The sequence below is a fragment of the Ptychodera flava genome, chromosome 22 (genome assembly GCF_041260155.1).
Source record: "Ptychodera flava strain L36383 chromosome 22, AS_Pfla_20210202, whole genome shotgun sequence".
NCBI lineage: Eukaryota > Metazoa > Hemichordata > Enteropneusta > Ptychoderidae > Ptychodera > Ptychodera flava.
This window is the reverse complement of record NC_091949.1, coordinates 31,718,366-31,739,086: the sequence shown is the minus strand read 5'-3', so window position 1 is coordinate 31,739,086 and position 20,721 is coordinate 31,718,366. Positions and strand designations below refer to the sequence as shown.

The 20,721-nt window shown below is 36.9% G+C and overlaps 1 protein-coding gene across 1 annotated transcript in view; it reads left to right on the top strand.

Annotated features, from left to right (window-relative positions):
* LOC139122338 (cysteine-rich protein 2-like) overlaps positions 1-20,721 on the top strand; it is a 35,036-nt gene that overhangs the window by 11,969 nt on the left and 2,346 nt on the right. Inside the window, exons 2-7 of the mRNA XM_070687733.1 lie at positions 1,883-1,977; positions 7,062-7,119; positions 7,571-7,616; positions 8,332-8,462; positions 11,556-11,630; positions 15,070-15,123. Of these exons, the coding sequence (XP_070543834.1) occupies positions 1,883-1,977; positions 7,062-7,119; positions 7,571-7,616; positions 8,332-8,462; positions 11,556-11,630; positions 15,070-15,123 (459 nt within the window). The remainder of the gene's footprint in view (positions 1-1,882; positions 1,978-7,061; positions 7,120-7,570; positions 7,617-8,331; positions 8,463-11,555; positions 11,631-15,069; positions 15,124-20,721) is intronic.

Sequence of the window (20,721 nt, the reverse complement as noted above, 5' to 3'; positions counted from 1 at the left end):
AACGTACATACATGTTCAGAATTAAAATATATCAAAATATGTGTGTGCTGTCATGAGTGTCAAGAATGTTTATGCTTCTGAACATTGATGTCTTTTGGCCTACATGTTATTGTGTTCACACTACAAAGTTAAGCCTTTTGAGTTCAAAAGTCAAGTTTTGTTGCTTTTATAAACTAGAACCCAGTCAATTTTTTCAAAGATTTTTCCCAAAATTTGGAACAAAAACTGTAGCCATTGAAAAGTGGTGTCCATTTGGTCCAAAATTAACAAAAAAATTACAGAAAATTCATAAAAATTAGTAAAGTGTTGCATGAAATTTTGGTGGAAAAAATTCAAGCAGTCTATAGGGTAATGTCACTCCCTGATTCAGCCCTAGTTTTAGTAATTACGTCCACATGAAACATCATTAGAGACTTAAAACCAGGGCTATGTCCTGAGGTACAGTGTACATGTACTTCAGTGTGACACAACTTTGAAGTGAGAATGTACTGTACAGTACGTGTCACATACCAGTACATGTACATCTATGATCATCTAGAATTGACTGACAAAAGGCCTTATTGCATGACAAAGATAAATTTGAAGTATGTAACAGAAGAGAGATGTGATGTCTGAAAGTTTGACTGTTCTTTCGACTGAAATGCAGAAGCATATTTTGCATTCTTTTAATGATAGTGGAGATATTTTGAACACGCAAGTTTTTTGTCATTTTATGGGTACGATAACAGTCATGATAAGAATAGCCATGACAATATGCTCTGTTCCTTTTTTTTTGATGACAATTAATATCTGACTGATATGATTCAAAAAATGTTCCTAAGCAGACCAACCCAGCAACTTGAAAATCATCAGTCAAGTCAGGTTGACCTTTGACTTTGAGAGAACACAGTAAATGCATAGTTCTATCGTTATGTGCAAAAAATAACTTTGGAAAAAAGTACAAATAAGAATGAAAACACTTGTACTGTTGTACAACAAAGGCAGAGATTGAACGCATATACGTAACATTTCAGCCACAGCAAAAGGCAAAATGAGAAAAGAAGATTATTCAAATTTCCATCAACTGCAGCTGATGTATGGCGTGTTTTGCTATATTAGGAACTAAATCCCACAGTCTCTATCTGGATATGCCATTCATGAAAACAAAAGAATGTCAGTTTTCGGTTATGTCAGATACCATTGATAATATGCGTACTGCAGAAAAAAGTGTTTGCATTTGAACTCAAACCCAGTTCGCTATATCACAGTTTAGAAGTTGATAAATTCAAATGATTAACTTATTATTTGACTTTTCCTAGATTGGAAAATCTGTCGCTGGAGGCAAGGGTGTATACCCTTTCTCTTGAGAATGTTGTCGCCATATTGTCCCCAAATGTGCAAGATGTCCCCCAAAATAAACAGTAGTGGGACACAGTGTCCCCTGGTCTAAAATTCCTGGCTGCAACTCAGCTGCGATGTAGTACAGTTATCATGTGCCAGTGGAGTTATTGTGAAATCAGCTATCATGTGTGGAAATACATGAAGCACGTTTGCAAATGATTTGGTGTACATGTGTCTTGCCTTCATTGCGGTCAAAGCATATCCTTGTGCTCAATAGCTTGCTGAAATGACTCTATTTCATAAAATCACAGAGCTACAGTGTATTAAGGTCTAATACATGTACAGTACATTCACCTATGTATTTTATTTGAGAGCCACATGTTATGCTCACAGAAATATATGCATATGTGTGTTGAATATTTCAAGGATTATTCAAAGAGATTTTTTTCATCCAATTAGTCCAGCATATTCATAATTGTCATCTGTGTTGGAATATTTCACTTGAAAATTTCCATGAAAGGTCATCAACCTTACAATTGCTTTGAATTTATTCAAATTACAGCCGAAAGGAGAACATCTCTTGGCAAGGACTGGCATCAGTTTTGTCTCAAATGCGCCAAATGTCAGAAGTTGCTTACTCCGGGGAGCCATGCTGAGGTGAGCATTTGCCCTGACGGGTATTATAGTCGTCATGGTAACTGCCATTTCCAAGACGACCAACCTCATGAAGATAACGATTCATTAGTTATTCCATAACAGGGTTTTTTACCGACACAATGGTGATGAGCTACATATGATTATCTATGGTAATTAATTTAGAGACATGACATCAGCGTAGACAGGTTTTGAACTGTGTGGAATGAAAACAATTACAAAGCCCCTCTTACTTAGAAACATACATCCATAATCTAGGTATCACCAGTTCCTATTTTGCTGATATTTGACATTTCAAGATTGTATATTTTTAGGCTTTTGTAGCATAAGTTTCGATATATCTGGTAGATGTTTTATTTTGATAAACCTTATGGTAGAAATCACTGAACAATCCAGTACTATGGTAGTCTCTTTGCAATACATGTATGACCCAGAACTGCCTCCACTACGTAAATGCCATAATTTGAATGAACTGTTGATGTTGAAGAAAAACAGAACACTGCTCGTTTTCTAAAAGCCCACTTTACATGTTGCCTGATTTACTGATATGATAGACAATTCTCTATTTATTTAGCAATAATATGAAAGGACAGTTACTAAGAATAGAAGGTCCCAAGCCAGCATTCGTTGACGTAATTTGTAATTTCAGTTTCATGTAAGAATTTTTTTAATTCAGTGATGAGATTCATAACAAATACTTGTTGTCATTGGTCATCACAATTCTGCTCGCTGACCTCGCTCTTTTTCAAATATCTACATGTATCCATCCATTTCGAACTATGTGTTTCATGTAGATTTAGAGTGGAGTCTTGGTACTAGACTGACCTTGTTGTTCATACATGTAGCACACAAGTATAAAAAATTCTCAAACTTTAAAGATTTATAGATGAGTATGCCCACACTTATTTTTGCCAGCAGAGTTTGTGCAATATTTCTGCATACATATATTTCTGACAAGATGATAGTGGAATAAAAATGTCTAACTCTTACTACATTACTTTCATATTTTGTTGTTAGTTTTCTAGTTGCATGTACAGTACACGTATAACCCTATTTTCTAGTCAGGTGAAATTTCGATGAAATTTGCATGTCTGTAGTTTTCATTGTTTTCCCTGATTTTTGTCAAAAAATTTCCCAGCTTGCCTTCAGTTTCAAATGTGATTGCAGTACTTTAAGTGAATAATGAAAAACCAGATCTTCCTTTGATTTATACATTATAGAGAAAGCACAACTTGGCTGTGTCAGCCATTTCATTCAGTTTACTCTATGCATACCGGTATACAGTAAAGACAGTAGAGTTGTGTCTATACTCAAAGGTTTTAATTAGAAGAACACAAAATTTATTACTGTGTACTAATTCTTAACTTAATCAACATGAAATGATGATGTGTTCCTTCCACCAAAGCGACTTCATATAAGTCAATATATCGAAGCATGATTTTGTTTTGATAGAAAATAGTTATAAGTAAGTCATTGCAAACACAAGATAGACCATGATATTTCTTTGTAATTTAATCTACGATATACAAAGCCATAGATTTGCGCATCTTAAAGCATACAAATTTCTCCAATTACATTTTATTCATTGTGAATGAAAACTTTACTCAGAACTCTGCAGAACCTGTGAATAGATATATATCTTGCATATTTGGATCAACTTTGTGACCTTGGAACAGTGATTTGACCTTTGGTTGTAAATAACATGTGAAGTTTGACCCAGTAACTATTAGCAATAAGTGAACTTTCACACCAAGGGCACACTGAGAGATCTTTAACCTCTGGCCAACAAGATTTACACAATTGATCTCTGTACCAGAAGGCTAGGGTCACTGTGTGATGCCAGGCATGGCAAAGCAGATCACGGACAGAATTGAAAAACATGTATTTTTAACAAAAAGTTCATATGTACTGTTCAACCTGGCAATCAAGGACAGCTCCAGCAAAATGAAAGTCATCCTTTATGAATGAACATCCCTTTGAGTGCTCTAGTTGTTCCCACCAAAATTTTAATGCAACAGTTTTACCATATTTTATGAATTTTTCTGTAAATGTTTTTATAATTTTTGACCAAATGGACATCATATTTCGTTAGGTACAGTTTGTTATCAAAATTCTTACAAAAATCTGAAAAAAATTGACTGGAGCATACATGTATTTCCTACAGGTGACAAAAAATTGACTTCGGTGCTCAAAGGGTTAATACATTCGTAAAATTGTGTTCCATTCAAGAGGAAGGATAGGGAATCTATGAGGTATACTCAGTCTATTCCAAACACGATGGTAATAATCATATAATTTGATAGACACTGAGGCAATTTTTTTTCTTGGTTACCAAAATCATATGGCGGGATCAAAGAAGTTTTGGTAATCCAGTATGTTTATTTTGGAATAATTCCCTTTAATTTAAAAAGGTTGTTCCATATTTTTTGAAATTTGAGTTACACCCAGAATTCAAATGAACCAAAATCTGTACAAACAAAAACATGTGCAGAAACATGTAGGTAGAACCTAAGGGTAATTTCTTGCACGTGTTTGTCCTCATGCACTTGTTTGTACCACACCTTATCATGTATAGTATCTTCAGCATTGAATTTCCACAGAACACAGGTCCAGTGCTAGTCAGCGTAAGGCCTCTGCTATTGTAACCTAGGCCTAGTTGATTGTACAATACCCAATATGTCGCATGATGAGTAATATATTTTGCAGCAATTTGAGTGTGTGTTTTTGTGTACATCTGAGTGAGTGCGTTCGTATAAGCTAGTGGCACACTCAACGACTTGAGATATTGATATTTAGCATGCAAAAAATTGCATCCTTAATATTGAATAAGGAAACCCTGGAAGTGTAATTTATATATGTTGAAATACAATGGAAGTGTTTGTTGATTTTTATTGATATAAACTGTACTTCCGTCAAATCTCTGTTCAGTTGTTTTGCTAAATTGTGATTTCACTATTGTTATTATCAATTTACTATATTAGTTTGTATCTCTGATGCAAATATCAGGCCAAACATTAGGTTTGTATGATCATTGCTAATATCATTGTCACAGTCAACCATGTATTCAACTGAGAACATCAATTCTCTGTTTTCATGTATATTGTATAGTGTAAAGATTTCTTTGGTATTATGGGGTAAGTTTGGTCATTAACTCCATTTCAGCAGAAGTTTGGAATTCACAAAGTCAAGAGCCCTCTAAATGACATCATAAATTTAAAAAAAAAGCAGAACTTCCACATGGCTTTGATACGTGATATATGTAAATATAGCAAAGTCTGGAGTTTCTTTCAATGGAAGAGAAGTGTACCTGAATTATCTCCAGCAAAATAAGAACCGCAAGGGGCAATATTTTGAAGGGCAATCAACAGGTGGTGGTTCATAAATATTGATGTCCATTGTACCAGGGGTGTGCAAATTAGTGGTCTTAGGGTCAGAGACCCAGTGCCAGATATTTTGCTTGGACCAGTCTATTTGTCATAAGAATGCTTCTACTATGTAAGGTCATTGAGGTCACTGAGATAATTAATTCACAACATGGAGGTACAGTGTAGTAGCAGATCATGTGTATCACAATCACATACATGTACTGTATGTGTATGCACGTACACAGGAGTCATGCACTACTCACTCTTAAAGGTATACATTCACCTGTAATCTAAATATGCCCATATGTGGCCAAAGGGGCGTTCCTTGGTATTCAAAATGTCCATGTGAGGGTGCTGTTTTTAAAAAGCGGCCACCCGCTTAAAATTTGTGATTGGTTAGATTTTCTCTTTCCATGGTAACTGTGGCAAAATTGGAACAGGTGACAGTATACCTTTAAAAGAATTACATTATCTTGCTGTTTATTGTTGTTCACAGGTTTTGCTAATTTTGGTCCAGATCTTCACACCAAATATTACTTTTTTGCTCACATTTTGCAGTTGGAGAGCAGGCAATGAAATCCTTATTAGTCACTGGTTGGCTAGTGGAAACTGGGGATTGGCTATTAAATGATTTTGGCTACTCACAAGGGCTATTGTGACTAAAAAAATGATTTTTGTACCCTGGAAAATGCATTCATTAAGAACGCATGGATGCATGAACTGGACAGCAGGACTAGTATTGAGTAGTAAACTAAACCGCAGAACTAGTAAACCACACTACAGAACTGCTTGAATCAATAATATTCACACACTGTCAAACACTGAAATTGTTTACAGTTACTCATTCCCTGCGTATATTTTACCTAAAAGAGACAGTTGGTGTGTATAAACACTTACACATTTGTAGATGCTATGAATAGTAGATCATAATGATATTTACACCTAACTTCATACATTAAAGAACATTTTTCCTCAAGAATGTTCAAAGTCCGTGATAGTTTCAATACCTTAAAATGCCAATGTGTATCGATGGTGAAATGAAACTCCGTCGAGACTTTAGATACACAAATTGCACTTCAGGAGATATATTCAGTCACACTCAAAATTTCTACAGTACCTCTCTCGTCTGCTACTTGTTTGGATGCACTCAGAAGGGCTGTGAAGTTATTAAGTTCTCTCTGTCTTGCCTTCCTGAACATCAATACTTTAACCCTTTTAATTATCTGCCAGGCTTTCATGTATCACTTTTCTATCTACCAAGTCAGTAAAATAACTTCTAACGAGCCAAAATCGATACATCTTTTCACCAAAGCATGCTGACGTATTTCATTTTCCATCCCAATGCAAGTCATTACAGTATTGCTTGGGCACTTGAACAACAGACAAGGATGTTTAGAGAACTGAAAAGGCAAGAGCTATTCAAATTCCACAAAAGAAACATTTTTCTAGTATTCTAATCCACCAGACAGATGCATATGCCTTATCATAAACCTTGTAAAACTGTGTATCGGTCCAAATTGACTGATTTTTCTCCCTGACTCTTTGTGTTCAGCAATATGGTGCTAGGATGATATGTGTAGGTTGTTCATTCTCTCAATAGACCTATAAGCTACTTAGTTCCAATAATAGTAAATGTCATTGTACCTACTACATGTATGGGTATAAAATCTCTTCTTGTACAATATTTCCCTGACATTTTCCTTTTGTTATTTGCTTTTACAGCATGAAGGGACACCGTATTGCACTAGACCATGCTACAGTGCTTTGTTTGGGCCAAAAGGTATGAGTAAATATTGAATGTTCTATCATCACTGTGAGTATTACAGCAATAGCATGGTGTGTTGCAGTACATTTTACGTATACATTTGAATGAAGGCAAAATGTACCTAGCAGACTCTTTACAATATTCAAATTTGTACAATGGTTTTCTGGTCTCCTACTTTTGTGAATTCATTTTGAAGCATTTTGAGTAAATGAGACTTTCACTGCCTTGTTTTTTTGTGAAAATCTGAAATTTAATTTTTCCCCAGTGAATTAACAAGGGATACTGTTGCCATTTTTAATTTCAATTATCAGTAAATTTTTGGTAATATTAGTCTGGTAATATTAGTGAGAGCTCCAATTTTTTATATTCTTGATTTTGAAAGAGAGTGGTTTTACAGAGTTCCTTGAGAAATTTGAGCAAAAAGATAAAATTATTTGATGGATGTCGCACATTTTTATTTCCGCAGGTGTTCGAGGTTTTACTTCACACAGCTATGTTGCTTTTGGAAAGCAGTAGTGTAATACAATCAGAAGATTGCATTTCTGAAGAGTACAAGAACAAGAACTAGGAATGGCAAACAAGTCAGGAATCTGAAATATATACAAACAGACGTCGTACAATCCCTTCACAATGTATTTTACCTCGATTTATGAGTCTAGGCGTTTATTAATCAGTATTTTCTACAGATGTATATCATTCCAATTTTAATGGTTATCAAACTCTCACTCAAAGTATTTAAAAAAGTCAGCAACAATAGTACTTGAATCCTAGTTAAAGATCACAACCTACAGTGGACCAATCAGCAAAGAGAATACTGCATGATGTAGTGCCCATTGTAGGTTAGATGTGCAAGGTGTAACTCTAGGGGGCGCTCTACTGTTTGGTGAAAAAACCCAAACCAGTCTTGTAGACAGAGACAAGCAGTGTGATAGAGAGGTCTAGCAGTATGTAGAGAGTTCCCTTGTGTATGGTTACTCCTTTTGTAAAGTTATAGAGACTGCACCCAGTAGGATCAAATAAATTGCTTATGTTAAACTAGAATATTTCATTATATCTAAGTCCACAGTGCTGGAAAACATAGTTGTTTTGTGTTTTGTGGAGGGACCGTGGTGTGTGGTATACACATACTCCTAGAAATATTGCATCATTGCGAAAACATATTTACTTAAAAGAAAATCCTCCAAATAACATTTGAAATGGACTAGAGGGACAATCTTCCTTCTTCAGGCTGAATGGTGTAGAATTAGGCTTCATAGATGCAATCATTGTTGAAAGAGATGTATTTTGGTTTCTGTTTCCAATATTGAATACCTCAACTCCCTTGCCAATTCAGTTACCAACTGTTGAAGAGTTTGGTTGTATCCCTGCTCCTTTGTAAGAAGAAGCAGTGATTTTGCATCAGCCAAAAAATGCACAGAATTATTACTTTTCTTTGTTTAACCCTTCTCCGCCATGGTTTAGGCCAGACCCATTGTTTCATGGATGGTGACTGTGGACCTGTTTACAGGGGTGGTTGGTGGAATGAATTGGTTATAATAATGTAGGACCCTTAGATTTTTAAGAAGCAATTCACAGATTTGGTTTGTGAAATACACAAATGGTACTGTGTGCTTTTATCAGTTGTGTTCTGTTGTTTTTTGGAGAAAAGTTTTGAAATTTTAGAGCCGACTGATAGATAATGAAAGGACATCACAGGATGTCTTTTTATTTTTATAATTTGGAAATCCTTTTACTGCTACTTTATTGTCATTACAACAACTGCTTTTAATTCTCCAGTACGGTCTGCAAGGTTAGTTTCAACCCAAGTTAGTCAGTTTAAGTATGGAATGACCTATCCGCACAGCCATTCACTTGCCACATGTTTCGATCAAAAACATAGTTTGAAAGAGTTCACCAGAAATGGGAAAGATGTCAGTTGAATAAAATTATTTTCCTTTTTTTCTTCAAGCATTTTGAAGACATACTTCATTTTATATTGTAAACCAAAGAACAATAATCAAAGAACAATAATCAGGTCACTTTGAAGAAAACAAATGGCAATATTGAAAAAAATATATTTTAATCCAGTATTTTTTGTTTCTTTCTGTACATTTTCATCATTTGCATATTTTGTATATTTCAGTTTAACTGTTTACTGTTTGTTTTAAAATTTGAATATGTTCATGACTTCTGTGAAACAAAGAACTGCCTCTCTTTTTTTGTATTTGAATATTTGCATAATAATCAGGAATTACAATACACAAAAAAGACTGCCTGTGATCGGTTTGGGAATAGTAAGTTGTTTGAATAACATTATAGGGAAGTTCAGGCTGATGCCTGCCATTTTGGTGTATCTGAACATGAAGCTGAATATAAATCAAACTGAATCAGTGGTTACGACCCAGGCAAGGTTGATGCCATAGCTACAAATCACCATGACAATGGCATGTCAAATATTTCTGTTTTGTGTCACAATGTTTTAACATCAGGAAAGCAATACAAATAATCCACTTAATGTATGTATTACTAGCTTGTGTAAGTTAAAGAAATATTTTTAATCGTGATGTAAAATAGGGAATAAGGAAGATTACTTATTTCCTTATTGAACAAAACATTTTATATGTGTACCTCAATTTTCTAGAACACTAACATTATCTGTACGTGAGTTGTAGAAAAATAAAGTCAAAATGAATCCGTGGGACACATTCTTTGTGTGTTGGTTTTCAGGTATGTGGAAAATAGATATTTTGGTGTGTTATTCTCCAATGGACAGCTGTGTGATCTATTGTCAATGGAATAATTTTAGCTCTCGTCTTGTGATGGATGAAAAGTTTTCTTGAAGACATGCCTCACTTTTTTTCCGAACAAAATTGAAGTCATTCTGTTTGCGGACCCTCAAAACGGCTCATTGGGGCAGATTTTGCTGTGCATGGAATGCACGTGCTGTTTATGGAAAATGAAACAATATATAGCTAGTTTGCTACTATACATGTATTTTGAAACCTCCCCCTTCAGTAGTCAACATGGATATTTGATCCAAAACCAAACTGATCCACTTTCTAGTGTGAATCCCAAATTTTCTCTTCTCGGCGGTACACTAGTAACCTCCCACCTGATCACCGAAAGGTATTCGTTACAACAGCCGTGCCGTTTCAGAATTATGTTGATAGAGGGCGCTGTATTGTAAACACCGAATAAAAAGTAGCGGTCAAACAGAGGTTAAACAGAGATTTCCTTTTTCAAGTCCTTGACAAATTCAACTTTGGCACTGACTTTATCAAGTGGATAAAAATTCTTTATAATAATACTACATGCAAAATTAAGTGTAATGGCTTTCTTTCTCGCAGTATTCAACTTCATAAGGGTGTGAGACAATTGTGCCCCTTATCACCGTTACTGTATATTATGGCAGGAGAAGTGCTGGCTGAAAATATTCGTAAAGATGACAGCATATCAGGATTCATACTACCAGACAAACAAGAGGGAAAAATTAAAAGTTTTGCAGATGATACGACTCTTTACTCGAGAAATTTGGAAGGCATTACACAGTCGTTGAAAATGTTCAACAAATATGAAAAAGCAACAGGTGCAAAGCTGAACAAAAAGAAATCCAAAGGTTTATGGGCTGGGAGTTTTAAAAACCGCACTGATTCAGTGGAAGGGATAGATTTTTCAAACAAGGTTTTACAGATCTTGGTCTTCAGTTATACCTTGCTGGTGCGCTCGTTGTTGACTTTGTCAAAGTTAATCCGGTGATAATCTGGTGACAGCGTCCACAGATTAGTAATTTACCCTTGCTTACTTTGGCAAATTAGGCACTCAAACTCATCAGATAATAGATGCAGCATGCTGATAAAACGTTTACGCAAGATTGTCAAGGGCAGTGCAAGACCAAAACACCAAATTTTGGTAGAATAAACCTTTATTAGCAATACAACAAAACACCTACCCACCCCTGGGGACGGACACATAGGCTATATCCCCTATGGCGACAGCAGCACAAAAGCCTGGGATCTAACTTGACCAGCGCCCTCTATAGGAATCATCTTCAAAGTCTGGTACACGGATAGGCTTAAACAGGTGGCATCTTTGTAGACCCTGGAGAAATGCGAAGCGTGCAGATTCCCCTTCTGCACAGTCACCTGTCCAAATAATCATGACCCAAATGTTTGAGGAAGTGAAACTGGCGACTTTCATCAGTTTATTGATCCAACTGCTTTTCAGAAATGTTCGTACTTGTGGCACTTTCCCGACTTTTATTCAATCATCTGTAACCTACTTCCTCCACCGTTGTGTTGAAAAGGTCAGCAGATGTAACCTTGAGTAATATTTTTAGCTCGTTTTCTCTCTGAAAGACAAGTCTTTTTGTTAATTTTCTTAAAAGGCGTCGAAATACAAGGCGGTACCCCAACAAATGTGGAGTAATGCGTACATGCAGTGTTAGTTGATTTTTTGTCATGACTGGAATTCAGTTGTCAGTGATATTATTGGACACAACACACAAACAGTGTGCGTTGACAAGCAGAATAAGAAGCTGTTGTCCACAGGTTAGAAAAAAATTAACGTATACCAAAGTATCAGCTAAATGATCGTCTATGAGGGACAAGCGCATTCAGCGTTTTGCCAATGATAAGAAAAGATAAAACACTTTCTCAAAGCAATTCAAAATATATTTAATTCATAATATAATTGGAGTTGAAATGTGAACCAGCTGTATATGGTGCCAAGATTTTTCTCTTATTAGTCAGACAGCGGTTGTAAATCTCTCGGGGGTATACAAATTGTACACGTCACCGTTTGCTCTAGCACGTGTGTGCGTTGTGCTTCAGGCGTTTTGAGAGTACATTTAACGTTGTTAACGTTCTAAATACATGTAAATAATTTATTCTAGAGAGAGCAACGTCGTGTCTTCACTGTATTGTCATTGTTGTTGTCGCTGGCATTGAAAACTAACATGGACCAGCGCTAATTGTCCGACAATCTTGTGTCCGAAATTTTTTTTCAAAAGTACAAGACATATACAATTTAGATGCCACTTATAAAATGTTTACAAAATTGACAATACTGGAAGGTTAAAATATTCCATGAAATTAATGTTTTAATCTCAGAAATTTTGGGTGTATATAATGGCAAATTTGATAAAAAATAAAATTCCATGTAGTCACAATTTTTTCCATTTAAATTAGAGTCTTTACTGTTCAAAGTTTTACTTTTGTGTTATTGGTACAATGAGATGTGAAAATTTCATTCACTGCATGAACTTGAAATGAATGGTTTTATATATTGATTTTAAGTAATTTGAGAAAAACTGACTTTTCATCGTACATTTGTATAAGATCAAGTATGGTGACCCCATCTTTTGTCACTAATATTTGATTGTTCTCATATGCCAGAATTCAAAAATCCATGGTAACTGTTAGTCCCCTAGTCTTCTCTCTGGCTGGATCTTGTGTACAGGTAGATGTATGTTTCACGAGTGTCCTATGACCGAAACTCTTCTTAAACTACATTAGAGTCAGAGCTACATGTATCACTGTCACTACAAGTATGTAGTAGCAGGGCAGTAGTTGTATTAACTTTTTATTTTGACATATTTTTTTTCAGTTTATACAATTGTGTTCTTGTTCTACTCCCTACAGAATGTTGAGCTATCCAGTATTCAGCTTGCCAACACAGCCTACATGTACCGTGCATTTGCATCATTCAATTATCACCAATATTTAGACAAACGGGCTTTGTTGACAAAATGAATAGAGAGACACCAAGAAACTGTGTTAATATTGCATAGAAATATTGAAAAATTATCAACAGTTGTAGCTCCTGCCCCATTACAAGGCCAACTTGTTCTACGAAAATTTAATGGCATTCATACATTTTTAGACTTTTTCGAGATTAAAGACATAAAATATGACAAAACGGTTCTTGATTTTGTTTAATTATTACTAACATTAGAACCATTGGACGATATCAAAATGTTGGGAGTCAAAATATTTTCAGGTCCCCCCCCCCTATAGGCAGAGCAAAACTTTCAAGTCCCCCCTCGACTACCCAAACAATTTTCGAATCCCCCCCCCCCTGAATTCCTCCACCCCCCCCTCACCACTTTTTTTGAACGCGGCCTAAACATGCAGGGTCCCACCAAGGATCCCGGCATATTTTGTACCGTGGAACAAGACTTACTATATGTAGCTTGGTAGACTGCTTTGAAAATCAAGCGATAGTTCCCCTTAGATTGTACCGGCTCGCCCCGGCAAATGCCTCCGCGTTGACATCGTCCGGTCTGCACGGCTTGGCTAGGTCGGCGAGGCATAATCTCCCTTAAATGAGGAAACGCCCTTGGCTAGCGAAATTGCCGAGCTGTTGAAGTAACGATTGACTCTGGGGAGCTGATAGAAGAGGAGATATGTTCGGTTGAGGCATCGAAGAAAGAAACAATATAGTATAGTCGTTATACTTATTAGCAATTGACAAGCGATAGAATGCCGGAACTAAAAATACGAAAAAGTAACTTGGTGGAAGTGAAATGTTGAAGAATGGAAACAAAGAAGTGTCGATAACTTTTGACTTTTCATGTCCAGTGAATTTTACATCTCAAAAGTTCTCATAGTTAGACTTCAACATACGTAGCGACCTCGAAATATCGACAATCAGTGAGTGCTCTCTCTCTCTCTCTCTCTCTCTCTCTCTCTCTCTCTCTCTCTCTCTCTCTCTCTCATATATATGATACATGATATATATATATATATATATATATATATATATATATATATATATATATAAATATATAAATATATATAAATATATATATATATATATATAAATTCCTTGTCATCAACCTATGTACTGTAGGATAGTGGTAGCATCTTTAGATTATTATAATAGTACTCGCTGCCTCAAGTCTTCCTTACACCCCTTCAACATCGTAATACCATCGTAATACCAGACTCGCTGCAAAGTGACCGCATCGAACATTGTAATTTCCAACGAGGACATCTGTATACTTATATATATATATATATATATATATATATATATATATATATATATATATATATATATATATATATGTATGTGTGTGTGTGTGTGTATGTATATATATATATATATATATATATATATATATATATATATATATATATGTGTGTGTGTATGAGCATCTGTATATGCATGTCTTATGTGTGTTTGCTTTACAGTAAAAAGTTTACGGTTGAGTAGCCGGGTGTAGAGCGAATGCACGCTGCGCTGCTACCTATAGTCATTGGCAATAGTGTTTATAAGGTCGACCGATTGACCTCTTTTCTTTTATAACAGTCACCTGTGTTCTATATTCCGCTCTGCGCCTATGCGTCCCATAGACATGTGTACATATGCCTGAGAAGCGCAAAGCGGTATAGAACACAGCCGACTGTGCTCATATGCTCAGTTGTCTTTCGACTTAGATCATTGGAGGGGGCACAGTTGCTACGTTGCGTAAAAACATATTATATTTGTTTATTAGGTGGACAGTTTGCGTCGCAAATCGTGCCCTTGGACTAAATATTTATTTCATGATAACGTTAAGTTTTGGGTCGTGCGCAAAAGTCTCTTAACCTACAGGAAAGTACTCGTTATACGATATCTCGCTTTCACGAAAAAATACTGATATGATACCCCTGTAATTGCATTAGCAGCCTTCAACCAGATGTCGCCACACTCTGGCCTCAATCAAACCCGGTGTATCACGTAGGGTGTGGCGGCGTTCGCGTGTACGTACGGACACCTAACCTTACAAACGCTCAAAATGGCTAGGGCAGCGACCTTCCAGAAAAGGCTATCCGTCCTGTTAAAAAATAGCGTGCCGGGTGCAAATGCGAAAAAAATATCAATTCACCCTAACCTGTGTGCACACGGTGCGTAAATATATCAACCCCACCCATTTACCTTCAGATCCGAAGTCTGGCAACCAAGTAAATTCATCGGCTTCAAATTTGGTCTTGTCCTGAGAAGAGCTTCTTGTCAACATGCCGAAGTGTCCTAGCTGTAAAAAGGAGGTTTATTTTGGTAAGAATAACGTTTGAATTCCATAGTTATCACTTTAAATTTTAACTCGTTTTATCTGCTTAAGATCAACTTTCACTGCGACCAAGAGAGTAGCAGATACATCAGTTGACCGTAGCAATGTTGGTTTTGAATTGTCAGGGAGAACAGATCTCTCAGTGTACGTACGTGCATGCGTGTTTTCACACATATTTGCATAATTGTACCATGGCTATTTTGCCAGACTTCTCCCTTGAAGAGCTCAGGCGTTTCCGTGGCAACGTTGCACCGTTAGTTAAGTCATCCGCTCTAGAGGTCTCCTGCGATCAGCCGTGACAGCACAAACTGTGTTACTCTGCTGTATAGGCGGCTTCTATATTGAGTATTCTATTTCGGTAAGTTGTGATGTCGACGGATACAACCACTATCTGCCCATATCACGCAGCTATACAGGTTGACCTACCCAGGAAGGTCAAAGTTCGATTGCTATTTCAGTTATCCCAGTGCGATCTGCGTGAAAGGAAATTAGAATGTTTCAAGTACTATACTCATAAAAAAAGAACTTACAATGAAAGGATTTACACGGAGACAGCTGGCAATGTCTGCTGGCAGAAGAGCTACTCAAAGACGAATACACTGTCACCAGCTTTGGATTCAAACACATCCTTCTGTTCCGTAAAATTAACATTGAAGGACGCATTTAGACTAACAAACTGACGAAACTTTTTTAAAATTCGTTGATAACTGCCAACGCCTTATGGCATCGCTAATGCGAAATAAGCTTGTTTTACAGCGTTGCGTATCCTCATGTAAATGAATGACCCGCATATTCTTCGATTGCACATACACGAAATTAAAATATTTATGAAGCAATATTTGGAAGGTGGTCAGTTGCGACTCTATGTTTATCTATGTTTGTAACGTTAACCTTGATAGGTCAAACGATTCTATTTCAGTGTCTGAATTGGTCCAATAAGATGCAATAAATTACATGGGCGTAGAAGAATATTGTCAAACTCTGTAAGTCGACTCCGCCTAAAGTGGAACGTGTCACGATCATGTCGGTAGCTCTGCGCTAAATCCCCTGAGAATGATCTGTGCTGGTATTTGTGTTTTGTCGGAGTGGAATTAGTTTTAAGTAAAAGATCTCAGGGTTTGCGTGTTAACGCGATCATGACCTTGGTACCAAATCCAGTGACGTAATCATCCGATAGAGCTGAAATTTACTCTGTTTGCTAACAAGGCTTAACAGTGGGGATTTTCAGCTGAATCGTGTGGATTACAAGTAAACTCCCTGATAACGTGTAAATCTTCACAGTTCACGGTGTTTCACCTTGTTTGCTGTGGTTTGATGAAGTAGCATACAGTACTACAGTGAGCAAAGGGGGCAGTACTTGCAACTTTTGATGATTAACCTTACGAGAAATGTTCTATCAAGTTGTATAGATTTCTTTTGAAGCGTGTATTTCTATAGAATTCGATAGAAAAGTGGATAATAAGGGAAATTGTTCGCTATTTTTTTTTGTTTTACATGTCGAAAGCAACTTCTCATTCTACTCCCTAAAAAATGATGTTGTGTTACTTGTACACAGCACTGTCTTTGTATGTTCACATTGTGTTTTACTCAGGACTAAAATTCACAAGTCAATAACAATGCAGTCTGTACCTGAACATGCTGAGTTGACACCGAAGCGAAAGATCGTGTATCTCAAAACGCCTTACGGGAGGAATTTGTAGCTGACACGAATACAAAAACAAAACACCGAAAAGTGATCAAACCTCCTTTAATCACTGTTTCCAAGATACAACTATGATAAATGTCAGATTTAAACGGCATCCATGTTACTGATATCGGTGGGTCGTATTTGTACGATTTGAGCACACATTTTGTATCTTAGTTTGATTCGAATAACCGAATGCTCACCCAAATCACGCAACCTGTACTCCATCCTGTTAAACTTTCAGCCCTTTCACCACATCAATTCAAGTTAAAGAAAGCATAAACAAAACTAAGCTAAACTAAATACAAGACTTAGTGCTCTATTAATCATTCCTTCTCTTCATTATTGAATGTGCTTTGAATGCAGCCTTTCTCACACATCTCCAGAGCGTATTCGACAACATAACTTCATGGGAGTGTTTAGCGTCAAACACTGCGCAAGTAACAACCTGTTGATATCTGTATGCGCGCCTGTTGACCTCCGACCCCCAGTTCGATCTTGTTGGCCTCCGTATGACTGACACATATCACCGTAGTTATATTCAGCCCCGCGACTATCGCTAACATGAATTCGAAATCAGCTGATAATTACCCCGTGCTTGGATGATAAGCATTGGGCTCTGTGTTTAGAATACCTCACACAGATGGCACTCACCATCTGCGATGTGTTTAGATTTTATTGTGTGTGCGCCATAAGCGTTGTCTATGTGAACGTTGAGGACTGCTAACTATAATTGCAGGGCGATGCCGAAACTATGAGTATTCACACAAATCACGAAAAACTTGACTGAAGACTTATTTTTCATTAAATTTTTCCGCATATATAATATATAATATTATATAATTTATATATAATCCATGTATTTATTTATAATTTATATATAATTTGTACATTAATATGAATATATTTTCTTATAAACACACCGAGATTAAATATAGGATATAACATAGCCGCAAACTAGACTTTCTAGCTACCGACATACATACATACATACATACATACATACATACATACATACATACATACATACATACATACATGTACATACATATACAGAAACATGTTTCGTTATATGTCAACACTCCTTATAAACATGTAAAATGTAATATGATTGCACGTTACTCCACTGCGTGTTTGTTCGGAAATATCCAAGCTTATATTTGGAAACTTTTAATAAAAATATTTTAAAGTCCGTGTGTTTGTTTTAATCAGAATTCGGCTTCGCGTATTAGGTTTGTATTATCGAATAGTTCCGACGCCAACAACCCCATAAACGCCTCGTGCTCATCGAAATTCTGCTCGATGCATTGCCACTCTTCCGCAAAGCACTATGGGAACGTATATGCTTGTAGAATCTCAGATTTGAAAGAAACGTTATCTAAATCGAGTTGATTGAGGTGATAATAACCGTTAATTGTCTCCGTACCCGTGGTCTTTTATTGGAACCGTATTAATGAGTTGGGCCATCGATTCAGTTATATATAAACGTTGAGGAACTTTGAAATTAGCCTTCCAGTGATGTTATTTTGCAAAGGACGTAACATTTTTATGCATCGGCTTCAGTGAGGATTAGGATCATCGCCCCACATGCATGATATCTCGCGGTACCGACACAGGCATGTGTGGAGGTGGAGGGACGCTGTTCATGTTGACATAGAGAACCGCTGGCTTCGATTGACAATTGAAGCCATTGTCTGCCCCTAATAGAGGAGGTAAAAAAGTGTCCGATTGCGGGGTACCAGGTACTTGATATAGCTGTTATAGGTATCTATCGATGCTGTCCATTTAACAAGCCCTATCAAGGATGCCCTAAAGAAACGCCGATAAACTATCAGCTTTACCCTACCCTACTTGCACAAAGTCTGCTTGAAAGACACGCCCATGAATCGATTTTCAGTTGTTTCCCTCTGTAGAGATAGCATTGCGTGATTTTGACCCTTTGCGTCAACAAAAACCCCGTATTTTTCAGTGTGTTGAATGTGCGTAAGTGGATGAATGATAATTTTATGTATAACATTTAAGGTCCAAAAATATTTGTCTTGAGGTGAAATACTTGTTTCAGTGAATCTCGCTCATAAAACTTTGAGTATCAATGGATTATTTAGAAATAATATAGCATTTAACAAGGATTAGAAAGAACACTAACCAGAGTTCGATCTATATTGACCTTGACGAAGCTGGATTGAGTATGAAATACAAGTTTGATATGTCACCGTGAAACGTTGAAGAAATAACACCACACACCTATTTAACACACTCGCTGATTCTCCTTGTCAAGTACAAGTTATAGTACCTGGTGTTGCGTGGTTTTGTGGACACACTTGCGGACAAATAACCCTTGGAAGAAAAACAAACATTTTGAGGCTGCGTGTATATTTGACAGTGTTATCTGAACGCTCCTTTGGCGTCTTCAGATACAGGTGTAACGAGAGAGAAAATAAGTCATTTACACACTATTGTCTGTTACATCAATCCCGTTCATTTATACATCGAGGTTGTGTTTACATTGACCACGTCGTCGTTTGTAGCAGGGGCGTTCCCATTAACTTCACCGATTGTTCAATAGTTGCAAAACAACGCCTCGAGTGTGTTCAGTGACGTCATATGTTCCTGCCCGCTCGCTGTGATGAGGTCCAGCTGTTGATCCGCAGACGACACTGTGCAACTTTGTGACCATGACGTGATCTGTGCTAAGGCTCTCTGAATAAGGCTAAGCCAGTCTCTGTGATGAATGGGAGGTTGGACTGATTTTTTTACGTCTGAAAAGTCCTGACAGTGCCTGGTACAAAAGACGCCAAGCACAAAAAAATATGTTGCTTTTACAACTTAATTAGCGACAGCAACCGTAAATATCGGCTCTATGTAATAGCGCTGTTCACGGTTACAGGTTTGTTACTAAATATAGCTGTACGCGCGCGACATCGGACACGCAGCTTGAAATGCGGACAAATTTTATCAATGTTGCATGCGTGGCTGCATGTTTTTGCAGCTTGTACTCTGAGTCGTGAATATGTTTTTTAGTATTCATTGTTACACTAGCAGTCGCCCACTGAGATGTATTTTCGTCGTTCTTGCATGCGTAATTTTCAAAAGCGTAATCTAAAAATGCCGACAAATATTTATTTTTGCATATTAATGAGAGAACAGTGACGTAAACTGTGAACGGCCCTATTTTGCATGAAAGGATGCCTTGTAATCGGGGGGGGGGGGGAGGAAAGGACGTTTTCTTTTTAAAAGAGTGGTGTTTCACATTACTTACGCCATTTTAAAGTAAAGGCGTCAAAGGGATGGACCGTGACGATTGCATCTTGCAAGGAATGGATGGAAGGAAGACTGAAAACAATTTGTAAAGAGAAAATTATGGAACATTTCTCAGCTTTGATAAATATATCGACATGACTAAAGTAAAGCCAAATAGTGTAACTCTGGTAAAATACTATCTTCGCTTCGGAGAACATATCTTTACGGGCAAAAACACCTGCGTGTTAGCCTTCTTATCATCCTCCTAAGACACAATTGTACATTCTTCATTTAATTGACATGTAATACACCGATTCGATTTAGCACCGAACGATAGTCTCAATCAGAAGACAAGAGTGACAGTCGTACTTTTTTCCAACTAACAAGAACGATGATGAGATGTTGAAGTTTTCAAAAGAACAGAACCTCCTAGTATGCGTATAGAAACGATTTTCACAGCACATACTCAGACTGCCATACACAACCAGAGCGTTTTAATAGACAGACGTGATCACACACACGACATTGCACTGACGAGAAACTCTTCACACTGACAAGGCGTGTCAAAGTTGCCGCAGATAGAGTAATTAGTCACGGTTCCTTCACAAAGGAAACGTGAATACTGATAATAAAGTCGTATACATGTTTACAGTCAATCGCT